The sequence below is a fragment of the Euprymna scolopes genome, chromosome 11, assembly GCF_053919585.1.
Source record: "Euprymna scolopes isolate OS-2025 chromosome 11, ASM5391958v1, whole genome shotgun sequence".
Classification (NCBI taxonomy): domain Eukaryota; kingdom Metazoa; phylum Mollusca; class Cephalopoda; order Sepiida; family Sepiolidae; genus Euprymna; species Euprymna scolopes.
Window position 1 is genome coordinate 149,512,453 of NC_136492.1, and position 14,605 is coordinate 149,527,057.

At 32.9% G+C, this 14,605-nt stretch overlaps 1 protein-coding gene across 3 annotated transcripts in view; it reads right to left on the reverse strand.

Moving 5' to 3' along the window:
• LOC145288107 (uncharacterized) overlaps nt 1-14,605 on the reverse strand; it is a 141,971-nt gene that overhangs the window by 12,926 nt on the left and 114,440 nt on the right. For all 3 annotated transcript variants that reach the window (XM_080136166.1, XM_080136167.1, XM_080136165.1), the window contains 6 exons: nt 12,939-13,016; nt 8,373-8,447; nt 7,559-7,692; nt 7,249-7,321; nt 5,515-6,021; nt 2,965-3,087 (listed from right to left, as the gene is read on the reverse strand). In XM_080136166.1, coding sequence (XP_079992292.1) covers nt 2,965-3,087; nt 5,515-6,021; nt 7,249-7,321; nt 7,559-7,692; nt 8,373-8,447; nt 12,939-13,016 — 990 coding nt within the window. The remainder of the gene's footprint in view (nt 1-2,964; nt 3,088-5,514; nt 6,022-7,248; nt 7,322-7,558; nt 7,693-8,372; nt 8,448-12,938; nt 13,017-14,605) is intronic.

A 14,605-nucleotide genomic window follows, 5' to 3' on the forward strand; every position in this document is an offset into this window, starting at 1 on the left:
CTTTGTCGATGGGACAGGGGCTGAAGTTTAGATGACAGTTCAGGCCCTATCAGATTGGCGACTCTCATTTGAACCTTGTCTAGGAGCGAGAGACTAGTGGTAGATGCACCAGCCCAAATATGACAACAATACTCCATACATGGGCGAATGGTTGCCTTATAGAGGTATAGGATACTTTCGGGCGTTAGTATCTTTCTAGCACGGTAGAGAGAATCTCCCTTCTTCGCAACGGTCCAAAAAGTATATGCATGTATAGTTATTGTTTTTAACGTTTTGTTTACATTTAGCGTCTTATAGGTACAGAGTTAATAAAGATAGTCTCGCAGTAAATTTTTAATTTAAATTCAAAATTACCAGTAAACAAGTTGAAACTAGTAGAATAGTATATTGTAATTAAAACTAAATTTTTTTAAGTCTAACTTATAACTAGTTATTTATTTAAAACCTTTAAAAAATTTTAAACTAACATTAATTACATAAGATAGCTATTTATATATTTTTTATCATTAATAAACTTAAATCTTATCACATTCACTGCAACGTTAAATACAATGATTCAATTTAAATAAAGTTCAGTAATTTTTATTTCAGGTTAATACGATTTCTTTACAATTACTGATATAAATTATTTCCTGTTTATTCTATACAATTTTACTTGTCCTCCCAGTAGTTTTATATGGCCTTGATTGTATCACATCAAACTATTTTCCTACCCCCTCTATTCAATAGAATCTAAAGTAAAACCCTTAAACTTTTTGGCCATGTCAAACGATCAACCACTGGCCTGTCAAAGATATGCTTTGAAGGCATGTTAGAAAGCAAAAAAGGAGGTGTTTTTGATTGGACATTCATCAACAAACTTGCCCTGGATTGGAAGGAATGGCGAAAAATAAGTTATGTGGGTTCACAATCCGCAGCAAGCGGAAGATGTGACACATGATAAAACTACGTTCAATGTTGTATTATGCTACTTCCGCCAACTTCTGTATTTGCTTATCCATCGTACAGATATATTTTATATCATATATACACATACATATTAGGGGTTATATAACATTTAGATGCTGCAAAAGAGCCTATCATGCAAATGTACACAGTATCTAGAAGTGAAAACTGGTCAGTGAAGATTGAGGATGAAGGTTGCATAAAGTTGGTTTTGTTTTACGGCATATCAACCCTTTTCGGGTTATTTAATGCCAAATCCAAAGATTTTGAAGAAAATTTTTTAATAGAATATATTTGTTGTTTTCAAGTCAGTTTCTATTTAACCCATTGTTGGGACCCTAACAGGTACTACCAATCCGGGTCAGAGTGAACCTAGGAGCAATGGTAATTAAAGGATGTCTCCACACTCCCCAAAGCCCGCAAGTTGGGGCCTCACCACTGGATATAGTTTAAGGTCAATTCCAGGACCGGTTGCATAAAGAAAAACGATATTGAGAATGATATGCTGGATATGTAATATAAGTTTTCAAAGATATTAGTGTTACTTCTTGGCAAATGCCACCCTTATAATTGTTTCAAGTCTTATTAAGTCGTCGATGAGGGCTTCTTTTTCTGAAATGAGACTGATGTTCTTGTAATCAGATTCTTGTTTTCTAAGAACCAAGTAAATCTTTTGTTAACCATTCTTTCGAATGAAACAAACAGCTAGTGAGGGCAATGGGTTGGTAGTTTATTGGATCTTTTTTTGGTTTGGGGATTGGAATCACTATAGCCTGCTTCCAGTTTTTTGGAATACTGTTATTTATCCATATTTCATTCTATATTTGTAGTTGGTAGTCTAGAGATGGTTTTGGTAGTTTTTTTTTTAAGAAATTGATAATGGATTTCATTAGATCCAACTACTGTATCATGAGATTTGTGTATTGCTTCTTTTAAATCTGTGCTATTGAATGGTTGGTTGTACTTTTCATTTTTTTTTTATTTGAAGTTAATTTTTTTCTTTTCTTCGTTTATTTTATATCTTGAAAATTTTTATTTGGTTTTTTGATGATGAATTTATTGAAAATTGTTCTGCAATTTTGTTTGCAATGTTTTCATCTTGCACATTAGATGTTTGATTGGCTTCTTGTTATTCTGATATTTTCTTGAACATCTCCCATACTTTTTTGGTTTAGTGTTTTCATTTATTTTTGATAAATAGTTTTTCCACTTTGATTTCCGTTTTGATTCTTTGATAGTTTTCTGTGCTTTTGCTCTACTATTTTTGTTGAACTATTTTTGAATTTTCTTGAATAACATGTCTTATTCTTATGGCTTTTTTTGAACGAGTCCATGAGCACTTGTTCTCTTCCAAGAAAGAATAGCAAGTCGGGGATTACAACAATGTCATATATTCATTTCTTCAAACCGATTGACCCTAGTCGCCGCCTTCTAATTCAGTCGGGTTAGGAGAATATTTTTTTGTGATACACCTGTGTTTATGTGGATGTTGATTTTGTCTTCTGTATTAGGGCTTGACATGACTAGCCGACTGATCAGATCGGGCCTCTCCGACCGCGCATCTAGATAAGAGCCAAAGTGGTGTATTGCAAGGCCATGTCCCCTTTGTACCTAGGTCAAGGTCTGTTCCACCTCCAGGATCCCATCCTAAAACATCATGGGTCGCTACCCATGGCCAACAGGTGGACCTATTGAAGGACTTTTAATCTCTGTAGGGGAACAGTCAGCAGACTCTGATGCCTTACTAATTGGGTCAGAAAAGAAGGGAGTTAAAGAAAAAAAAAAGAGGGGTAGGGATAGGGGAATGTTTTTTTGTTTTTTACTTTGCAGAACATGATTAAGTATTGCAAAGAAATAAAATGACAAAAACTTTGATGTACGGTGCATTTGAATCAGGAAATCAATATCTTTAGACAGTTTGATCTATTAGTACCAGAAGGAAAAAAGAAAAAAGAAAATAAAGAAAAAAAAAAGGCAAAACAAAATAAAAAATGAAAGAAAAAAATGTTGATTGCTCACCATTGAAACTTCGTGATGTTCATCTTCACTCTCAGACATATGAAAACTCGATGAATTCGACATCACTTCGTATTCCACGTAGACATCTTCATCATCATCATCATCAGTCATAGGTTTTTCATCCTAGAATAAAACATGGAAAAGATTACAGAGAAACGTCAAATGATAACACATCATAACTCATGAATTCTATATTAAATATCTTCTTTTTTTCTTACTCGCCTTCACCCGCAAAGGCGGCACATTGCTATTAATTGGAATCATGTCTATGAAAGATGAAGATGTTGGTTTATGTTGCATTTGAACTTCTGCATGTCAGTACAGTTTGGAAAGCAGGTAGTAGGAAGAGAAATTCCAAAGTCTAACTGTTCTAGGGAAGAAGCTATTAGAATAGAAAACTTTGTGACATTTAGGGACGTCAACAGTGAAGGGGTGTGATTTTGTTGCTAAGTGGGGTTGTTGCAAATATGTATGTCGAGGATGCACAAGTGCAAGGAGTTCATCAGAGCACATTCCATTAATATACTTGTAAAACAGGCACAAAAATGCAACATTGTGGCGATGGGACAGGGGTTTGAGCTTAGCTGACAAAGTGGGACCTATTAGATTGAAAACTCTTTTTTGTACCCTATCCAAGAGAGAGAGAGACTAGTGGTAGATGCACCAATCCAGATGTACATGAACGAATGGTGGCCTTATAGAGGTACAGGATACTCTCAGGTGTGAGTAGTTTTCTAGCATAATAGAGAGAGCCCACCTTCCTTGCAGCAGCCTTCGCAATATCCTCAATGTATTTGTTCCAGTTCATATTGTTCGCAAATGTTAGTCAAGGAGTTTGAAGGAAGAATTCTCAGATAGAGTGTTATTTGTCGTGGTTATCAGTGGTTGGAGAGGTTTCTTGTAATTGTTATAAGAGAGCAGCTTAGTTTTGCTAGCATTAAATTTCAACATCCATTTACGTCCTCATTCGACTACGGTCTGGAGGTCATCTTTTAAGGATTCAGTCATTGTCTTGGATTTGTGTACATCCGTTCTTCCTTCATGCATGTTATAGAGCGTTGTACCCACAGCAAATATATCCATTTCGGACTCCATATTATCGGTCATTGATGAATATCAGGAATAATAGTGGTCCAATGGTCAAACCCTAGACACTCCCGCATTAATGCTATGCTGCTTGGATGCATCAATGACAACCTGAATGGTCCTATTGTCTAAGAAGGATCTAATTATATTTAGTATTCATCCAATTATACCGTACGATTTAATTTTCATTTGCAGCCCTTCATGCCAGACTTTGTCAAAGGCCTTGAATATATTGAGGGCTACAGGCCAGGCTTCACGCACCTTATCCAGTGCATGGTAAATGCGTTCAGAGATGACTGTTAAAATATCTGCAGTGGAACGACATTTCCTAAATCCGTACTGTTTGTCAGAAAAAAAGAGTAGCTTTTGCAAGGTAGTGGGCCAGTGCTTGATTGATTAGTGTCTCGAAGATTTTAGCAAAGAGGGCGATGATTGAGAGGGTCGGTCCTTTCGCCAGAATTCTTGTACACTGGTACTACAGAGGCCATCTTCCAGCTATTAGGGAAGCAGGATTCAGCAAGGCATTTGTTGTAGAGTTTGGAAAGTATGGGAACTAGCTCAGCTGAGCATTTAATTAGTATAGCAGGGATGAAATCAGGCCCACACGTCTTGGAGGTGTCTTTTATGACATCGTGGACAATTGTGGCTTCTGTCCGCATCGGGAAATTTAGGAGGGAGTTGTTTGTTGGCTCTAGAGTGGAGTTGGAGGCGAATGGCCAAGCAAGCAGTCCCACCTTTTTGGTTGCCGTGCATGCAACCTTCTGGTTGTTGAATGGTGGGGGAATTACTGATTGCCCTTTATTCACTAATCTATTATAAATTTTCCAGAAATCACAAGTTCCTATCTCCTGCGATTCTATGCATTCCCTGGTTATTTATTTCACCATGTCTTCTTTCAGCTGTGTTTATTACTCTTTTACAATGATTTCTAGCATCTATACATTTTTGCCTATTTCCATTTAGCTTATGACGTACGAGAGGGTGGAGTGCATGCACAATCTGTAGTGAACCATGAGGGGGGGGGGCTTATTATAATACCTCCGTGCAGGATTATATGCTTTAATGTCCGCTTTGTATTATTCAGTTGTCTCATTGACACAATGTTCAGCAGGGAGTGAGAAGATATTGGTTCATGGGCATCTCTGATATGTTCTCTGATAACTTTCCAGTCAACCCTTTTGTAGTACCTTATCGTTTTGAGCAATAGCTTTTCACCTTGGGGTTGGGATTTGAGTGTGATTTCTACTGATGCCACTAGTTTCCAAGTGGACTGTGAGCATTGGTTACACAATCCTCAGGTGCTGTGCTAAGGAATACTGTGCTAAGGAATAGGTCTAGAAGTGAAGCTTGCTGGTGGTCACTATCTGTTTAATTTTCTCCAAAGCTATTTTAATAAAAAGAAAAACCGAAAGATAATCCAATTAGAAAGCAGAGATTTTAACAAAAGAAATGCAACCAAATTACCTGCAAGTTGAGAACTTCGTTGTCATCTTGCATCTTTAACGTTAGTGTAAAACTATTGTTTCGTTGAGCGCTCGATGATGCAGTAAGTTCATGTGAGAAGTAAGGTTGAGATGATTGACTTTCCTCACATCTGTTGGTTGCTTTAGGCGAAGAATTTTCTTCACGTTTGTTGGCAGCTGTTGAACAATTCTCCTTAGAATTACCGAGTGCCAAATAATCACCTTCCTTCGCCCTTTCAGGTGTCACAGAAGTATTTACCTCAGATTTGTCAGCCACTGTCGAGGAATTTTCCACTGATTTGCTGAGCATTGTAAAAGAACTTTCTTTAGACAATGCAAGTCCATTATCTTTTGACCTCCCGGATAAATGTTCAAGTTTTTCTGTAAAAATTGGTGAAATTGCATCTGCAGTACTACTTGTAATATCCGAGGGTGTTGAGCGAGTACAGCTTGGAGCGGAGTTATAACTACGAAGGGGTACTGTGACATTGTTAACAGATTTTGGAATCTGGAAGGAGGAGAAAAAAAATTAAGTGTTTTCATTGATGCCATCTACAATTTAAGCAATCAAAAAAAAAAATTATCAAAAAAATACTTTATACTTATACCTTATTGGCAAGTAAACGAACATAAGCCACTTTGGCAGAAAAATAACGTTGCTTAATTTATACTTTTAAATAGAAATTAACTCATGTATGCATCTGTACCTGCTTATTTTACATCATAGGAAGAGTGTTCACTAACCCAGACGAGGAGACCGGCATTCAATCCCTGATCAAGCTATACCAAAAAAAGAAGTTAAAAAGCCAGTTACATATACAATACATATTCACGAGCGGTAACCATTCAGCGCTGACATGTTTAAAAGGCTTTTTCCAATGAAATGTGTTGTTAACTTTTTTTTAGAAGGAGTCACCATTTATCAAGGCCTGGAGACCACTTGAGCATAAGGGTTAATTAGTGCACAATAGTCAATGCGAGACAATATTATAGTAATTGCTAGTAGTGGAAATTTGCTAAATTGGATTACTTAAGAGGAACGGCTCATCAAGAACTTGTTTACGTTGGACTTGAAGACGACCATATTGTAGTCAGCTAGAAAGCAGGGAAACGGAACAAAGTTCAACAGTGTGCAGTTCTAAGAAAGAAGCTTTGTTCATGGAATCTGCATTTAGGTTTAGGCACAGATAAAGTGTGGGGGAAATTATTGATAGTGGTTTCAGCTAAATGAGTGGTTTTTGTGAAAGATTTTGGAAATGTTATATACTAGCAAAGATACCCGCACTTTGCACAAGACTTTGCTGTATGGTTGAGTACTCATATGTAAGTACCCGAGTGTGCAGCAACGTCCCGATTTTAACCTCTGATCTTGACCTTGAAAAATAGTGTGTACCATCACTAGGTCATCATGTCAGGTTTGGTCATGATCGGTCCACTGGTGCGGACTGCAAGAGATTATATATACATGAGCTATGAATTTGACCTTTACTTGGAAAATATTATGCACCATGCCTAGGTGGGGGACCATCATGCCAGGTTTTGTCATGATCGGTCCACTGGCATGGGCTGTAGGAGAGTTGTACACACACACACACACGAATGTTACTAGTTATATATATATATATATATATATATATATATATATATATATATATGATGAATTAAATGATATTAAGCAAATAAAGTTACAAATTTCATTGTTAAAACTTTTTGATCAACCAAAAACATCACTCACCAGATCACTGCTTCCTCTTCTAACTTTTGGGTGGTATGTTGGGTAGTCAACACCAAATTTTGCAACCAAATAACTAGATGAAAAAAAAAAAAAAAATTAAGGATATCATAAAAAGCAGAAAAAGAATAACAATTATAATCTAAAAGTTTCAAGTTAAAAACTAAATAATTTAATTGAACGAGTATTTAGTATATACGATGATGTTAACTAAAAATGAATTTTCAATCAAGTTTCTTTTTGAAAATATCTGTTGGTTTCTATTCTTTTATTATTACAGATGAAAAAATACAAATTTTTAATAGAAACTTACGGCACATCAGGGATCACAAATTTATCGCACTTAAAAACGTTTGCCAATTTATCGTTCTGGCAGAGGCAAATCCATTGATGCAATGGATGAAACAAACGCCGAGACCACACATAATTTTTCAGATGACGAAAAATCTAAATGTAGAAAAATAACACATATATATATTTATATATCTATATAAAAATGAACCTGAAAAAAATATTTTCATTAATAAAGCAAACCTATCAAGATAGAAAAAGCTCTACCTGATTAAGAGGAGCAACTCATAAATTAAAAAAATAAATAATAAAGTAATATAGGACTTTATTATATTTTCAGATCAATAATATTCGCAACTCCTCTATAGTACACATTTCTTCAAAACATACACCATCAACAGTTTTTTTTTTACAGGTCTGTACACACAAGTTATATTGACTGGCAGCATATGAAATTTTCATGAGGATTATTTTAACCATTACAGTTTATTTTCAAATGATTTTGAGGTCGATCACGGACACATGAAATATTTTAAGGAGTATTTTACCTTGGAATCTTGTACTCAAGCTTAATCTTGAAGAGTTTTATATTGGACAATTATCATCTTTCCTGGATTACCTTCCCAACGACTCAAATTGGACTATCTATAAAGTTTTAACTTTCTTTAAAGGAAATTGTCAGACGCAAATGGTACAATATGGTTTATATTTGAAAAGCTATTTCTCAATGTTTGAAGAGTAACACGCAGTTTCATTTTGCAATCGAGGAAACAGAGTCTACAAAGAATATCATATCAAAATTTATGAGATGAGATTAACAAAACAGAAGGATTTACCTCTTTCTCACTAAATAATTCACCCTTTGCACCGGCATCGTGAAGAATTTCTAAAAAGGACCGTTTGAGCCGAAACTGAAAAAAAAGAAGTAAATGAATAAATATTAGAATTCAAAGTGTAAATTGAAGAAAAAAAACAAAATAAAATTTTATTCTATCAACAAAAATTTCTATGAGCAAGTTGAATCTGTCAAGGAAACTCCATGGTGCTTTCTACATCAAGCTGAAATAATCTAATAAAATGATCTCAATTTTGTCCTATACACCTTCCAAATGTCCTATGCAAAACATTAACATGCACCACTAAAGCATGATCCTACTCAACAAGAAAGATATACACTTTATCACGTTTTAACACTGAACTTCATCTTTCAAATATGTCACCTATCATTTAATGACTTTCTTCTGTAGTTATTTACAATCAAAACAGGAGCTCTGAGGTTGACTGATACTAGTTATGCCCACTGACCATAAAATGCTTTGGATATTTCAAGAAAGTTCTACTAAAACAGTCATATTTAAAGAATTAAAACATTTAAGTCCTCAAAATATTATTTCGTTTGGAAATGAATATCCTTTCATGTATAATAAACTAATATGTGATATTTTTGAAGAATCTTTACGAAAGTAATGATAGAAATGTTAATGTTATATGAAAGAGACATTTCGTGTCTTTTTTTGGGGGGGACCCCAGCAATACTTAAAAACTTGGAACCACTTCCCTATGAGGAATTTTGCTATGAAATTTGGAAAAACAAATATCACTTCAGGGTCCATTATTTTTTTTATTTGTTGTCTTAAAAATACAACTTCAACATGATGTGTCTCAAACATTGTTTTCTAAATATTTCAGTATCCTAACTAAATAAGTAAAATAATGTTTTTAGTATTTTTTTTTTATGCATAAAAATGATAATTCTATGTTGATTTCTCATTTGGTACCAACAGTTTTTAATTATCCCCTCTCCCACCACCAAAAAATGTAATCTCTTTTCAGCAAAAGTAAATAGCTTGAATAGTAGCACTAATAATTATAAGTCAGTCAGCAGTTAAAGTAGCAGTAGCAGCAACGAGTTTTGCGATTTACGTTTATTTTGAAAAAATACTTTTTTATTTAAAATTAATTCGATGTGTAATTCTTTTATCAAATTTCCTTTAAGAAATATTGGGTTTCACATATATTAAACTTTCAAACTTTAATTTTAGTAATAAATGCGACTTTATAGCTGCCAATAATAAAAAAAAAAGATTCTACTTTTTTTAGGCGATGCGTAAATACCCTAAGACACACAATAGCCATAACTTCCTTATTTTTAGTCAGATCTTCAAATTTGAAAAAGATTCTTTCTTAGATCATCAAGCTATTTCTATGTATGTCATTATTTAAATATTTTAGGCAATTTCAACTTTCAGATGTATAGCCACAATATGATTTTAAATTAATTTGGCCATGTAAATTATATTTGGCAATATTTTATGCATTTTTCACAATATTCACTAGTAACTTCAATGCCTGTACAGGCGCTGGAGATGCTAAAAATAGGGGTTTAAGGAGAGAGGGAGCTGATATGGGAGAAGGAGAAAGAGTGAGAAGTAGAGAGATGAGAGTTTGAATAGAAATATGTTACGAATAGTCTTAAATAAGAATGAGTAAGATAATTCTAACTTAATTTTTTCTTATATATTTAAATTGAAAAACAAAAAATCAATTTGGTTATTTCTTTAAACAATGATGATCCAAAATGTTGACACAATTTGAGTTGATCCACTTTTGATGGCAAATGAACAAGAGTACCTTCAAGAAAAATTTGCAACATTTGTACAAAGAAATCAATACAATAAACAAAAATATTTAAATGTAAACAAATAATTTACACTAAAAACATTTTAATGATATATTGGATTCGAAATAATTATTGTAACATTTTCAAATTTGAAACAATGTATCTCTAATATTTCAATAATTGAGCACCAGTTAAAAAAAAAAAAACTTGATCAAACACAGAATATAATTGGAAATACAAAACAAAAGTTTCATTTGAAAAAAAAAAAAAATGGGGGGGGGGTATAATTTTATTGCCAAGCGACATGTGCAGACAAGACCATCAAAGATCAGCAACAACAAACCCAAAGAAAACCTAATGTCTGTCACTTGTTGAGCTGCTGCCAAATGAGAAGGGGGGGGGACGTGAAGAATTAGTGAATTATTAGTCAAGCAGCCATTATTGGTTGTCCTGAGACAAATCGTGACACCTGCTAAGCCATGTTGGCACACGGACAAACACCAAGGAACATGTCCTGTCGCAGGTAAGGAAAGAAAAATAACAAAACAGTTTCAAGCCGAAAGAATAAAAGTAATTTCAAGTTTCTAACAAGTCAAAACTCATTTGAAGCCATCATTAAACGAAAGACAGACACAGACAATGAATGGCAAACAATTGTATTACACAAATTGCGCACATACAGCAATAAATATACAATGTGGAAGTTTTTTTTGTGATGGATATCGTTTGATACGAAGGACAGATTGAAAATAAAATAGCAAAGCATTGCAAAATATATAACGTTTAAAAGAGAGAGGTGCTTGCCCAATCATTTGTGTATATGTGTTACTAAATTTTCATGATGTTATCGTGGCCACATATGACATGAGGATATGGGTTAATGAGATGAAATGGTTGTCAGGATCAAGATTGAATACTTCTGAATACAGGCTGAAAACAATAACTATCTTAAATGTAAGTTTAAAGAAAAAATAAATATTAGAACCTCAAATTGGTCTATAACATCATTATTCTTAGGCATAACGGAATAAGTCTGAACTTGAAGTCAGTAGAAAATGGTGTTAGGCCAAAATAGATCCCGCACATAAAATACTTTCAGTTTTGGTTGAAAATTAAAGTTTACAATACAAAAGAAAAGTATTCTAACAGTTTTTATGAATTTTGGAAGAATTAATATTTAAATATTTATTTTTAAATCATTTTTTTCATTGTTTAAAAAAATCTTATATTCTATAAACTCAATTTCATTAAATATTTTTTGTTGACAGAGTCGAGATTTATTCAGCTATAATAATAATGATGATAATATGAACCAATTTGAGGTTTTGGTACTTATACAGTTGAATTAAGACATTAAAAAATGAAAATATTAAAAAAAAGGTTATAGTGTACGTATCTGTTTTGAACTGAAGATCTCCGAAAAAATTTCATTTAATTTGATTGAGTATTTTTTTTTTTTTTTTTTACGGAAAAACGCATTTTTATGATAGCGTGTTGAAGGTAGATATCTTTGATTTTTTTAAATTTTTGTTTGGATTTTAAAAACGCCACGGGGGAGATAACTCAATTTAAAGCGCTGACACTCCCTCCCTATCTTTAATACTAGCTTTTTTTGCTTGGTATCATAACAAATTGTTTTTTCGCTGTAAAAAAAAAAAAAAAAAAAAATAATAATAATTGATGAAATTAAGTGAATTTTTTTTTCGGAGAACTACATTCCATAACGGATATATACAATTTAAACTTTTTTTTTTATATTTTCGCTGTTAAAAAAAAACAAAACTAATTGATGAAATTCAGTGAAATTTTTTTCGGAGAACTACATTCCATAACGGATACGTACAATTTAAACTTTTTTTCGATATTTTTTTATGTCTTGATGAAACTGTATAAGTACCAAGGTTTTTAATATTTAATCTTTCTTTTAAAAACATTCGTTTGAAACAGTAATAACAATCTGAAATGTTTTTGTGCTTGATGATAGAAATTTCTAATAGAAAGTGGGGAAATGACGAAAACGGTCACATTATCGTCGGGTTATGTTGGGATTTATAGAAAAGCTAGTTGGCTTTACCAACCAGCTACTACTTGAAAAACATAAAAACATCTAAAACAAGAAACATTTCAATACAAATTTATCTTTTAAATGCGAACTGTAAAGAAAAGAAAGAAATTTGCCTTTTTACTTGGAATTTGGAAATAGATCACAACTTGTTGAAAACCAAGTCAGTCCCTTTTAAAACAACATTTAAACACAAATGTTAAATATTTGTCTACAAAATAAAAAGAATATTGCGAAACAGAACTATGCGTTATATTAACATCAAAACAATCATTTAATTAAAAATTAAATTATAGTTAATTAATAAAATGTCCCTTTTCAAAATCAATATGCAAACATAAGCATAAAAATATTGTATGTACATAAGCAGTGCATAAAAAGATGGTGGGTCTAAAAATTATTATCAATATTAACTTGATGCAATACATTTTAATACAAAAAACCTGTTGATGAAAAAAACCTTCAAAACTGGTTTCATTAATGATGAGATTGCCCAGTTGTGCAAAGTTATAATTTATAAACTCTTACATACATGTATGCCAACATTGGGCCAGAACAATTGTATGCAAGTTATTAGCAATAAAAAAATATTTTGAAAAATGAACATTAAGAAGGTCTGTTCCTTCTAAAGTGGTAACATTTAACATTTTCACAAATGGCATTAAAAAGAAAGAAAACTGAATTTCTTAAATTCACATATTTCTGACATTTGTTACTCACCAAAGGCCCAGCTGAATTCACGACGGGTTTGGGTTGTTCTGAAGTTGAACTTGATATAATATCGTCGAGTGGAGTTGCCTGTAAATACAAAAGTTACACGTTTGGAAATAGAGAGAAAAAAAAGTTGAACGCATTTGTGTTATAATCAGAGAAATCAGTGCATCACGAGAAAACTTAATTCAAGAAAATAAAAATTGATATAAAATAAACTAGAAAGTTGACGTTGGCAACCTCATAACTCATTTTCCCTATTTTATCCTTTAGTACTCACATTCCATGAGTGAGGTTTCTCACAAAGGGGGAAGAATTGATGTTTTTGGAGTCAAAATTTATCCATCTAACACTCATTGCTGACTAGAAGTAATATCATTTTTAAGCTTCTTACATAAGGTGACTTCATGGATTGATTTTCACTAAAAAAAATCTACACAGATTTTATAATTTATCATTATCAACTATAATCAATTAGATGGACAATGTGAAATATTCTTTAATTTTCTGCGAATATGTTTTATATTTTTTTTTGTTGATACAGGGGAAAGGATGAAAAAGAGTGTGTTATATCAGTTGAGAGAGAGAGAAAGAAAGATAAAGTATTTAAGTATTAAAAACAAAGTAAGCAACATATTTCTATTTAGATTAATTAAATTTCTGTTAAATTGGCTATTTTATATAAGTAGATAAAATGACATTTCCTCAGGCCCTGCTATAAGGAACAAACTCATCGATTTTCCCCCCACTCTCTGTCTGTGCCAAAATCTAAACACAAAATGAAATGAAATCACAGTTTATTTTTTATAAAGGTTTCTATAAACTATTATAAAGTTATAGTATTTTTGGACCTTACTTGTACATAAAAACGTGATTGGTTGACAAAAATGAATAGGCAGGGTACGAAGGCAATAATTTTATAATGCCAATACTAAAGTTTGAATCGCAATCTAAAAGATTGTTTTAAAACTTGATATTTCACAAAATGCAAAAAAAAGACAAACACTATATAATTTTCTTTTTCAAAACTAAGTGACTTTTACTTTTTTTTATTCAACAAATGAAAAAGCAGACAAAGGATATTCAGCATTGGTTCAAAACAAATTCTTTTTGCTTAAAAACAATTTTTTTTTTTTTTACACAGTGATCACCACTTATGAAGGCCCGGAAGCCACTCAGGGATAAGGGTTATTGCAAGTACATTACGTACATTAAGTACATTACATTATTGCAAGTACATTACGTTAATTTCTAATGTTTGCTTTTTTTCTCAATCAAAACAAGTAAATTCATCACAGTCACTTTCTCATGCAAATATCTTTACAAAACCACAATTCGCCCATGCATGAAGTGTTGTTGCTGCATCTGATGTATCTATCATTAGTCTCTCCCTCTTAGACAAGGCTCAAAAGAGTCAAATCTCTCACTGTCAGTTAAGCTCTAACCTCAATTCTATCACTGCAATGTTACATTCCTGTCTGCTTTACAAGTATTTTAATGATGTGCTCTGATGAACTCATTGCACTTGTGCCCCCCCTCGATGTACATACCCCAACTAATCAGACAAGCAGCAAAATCCCACCCCTTCACTGTTAAAATCCTAGATGCTGGAAAACCTTCTACTCTTAATAGTTTATTCCCTATTCCTACTAGACTTATGAATTTCCTCCCTCTGT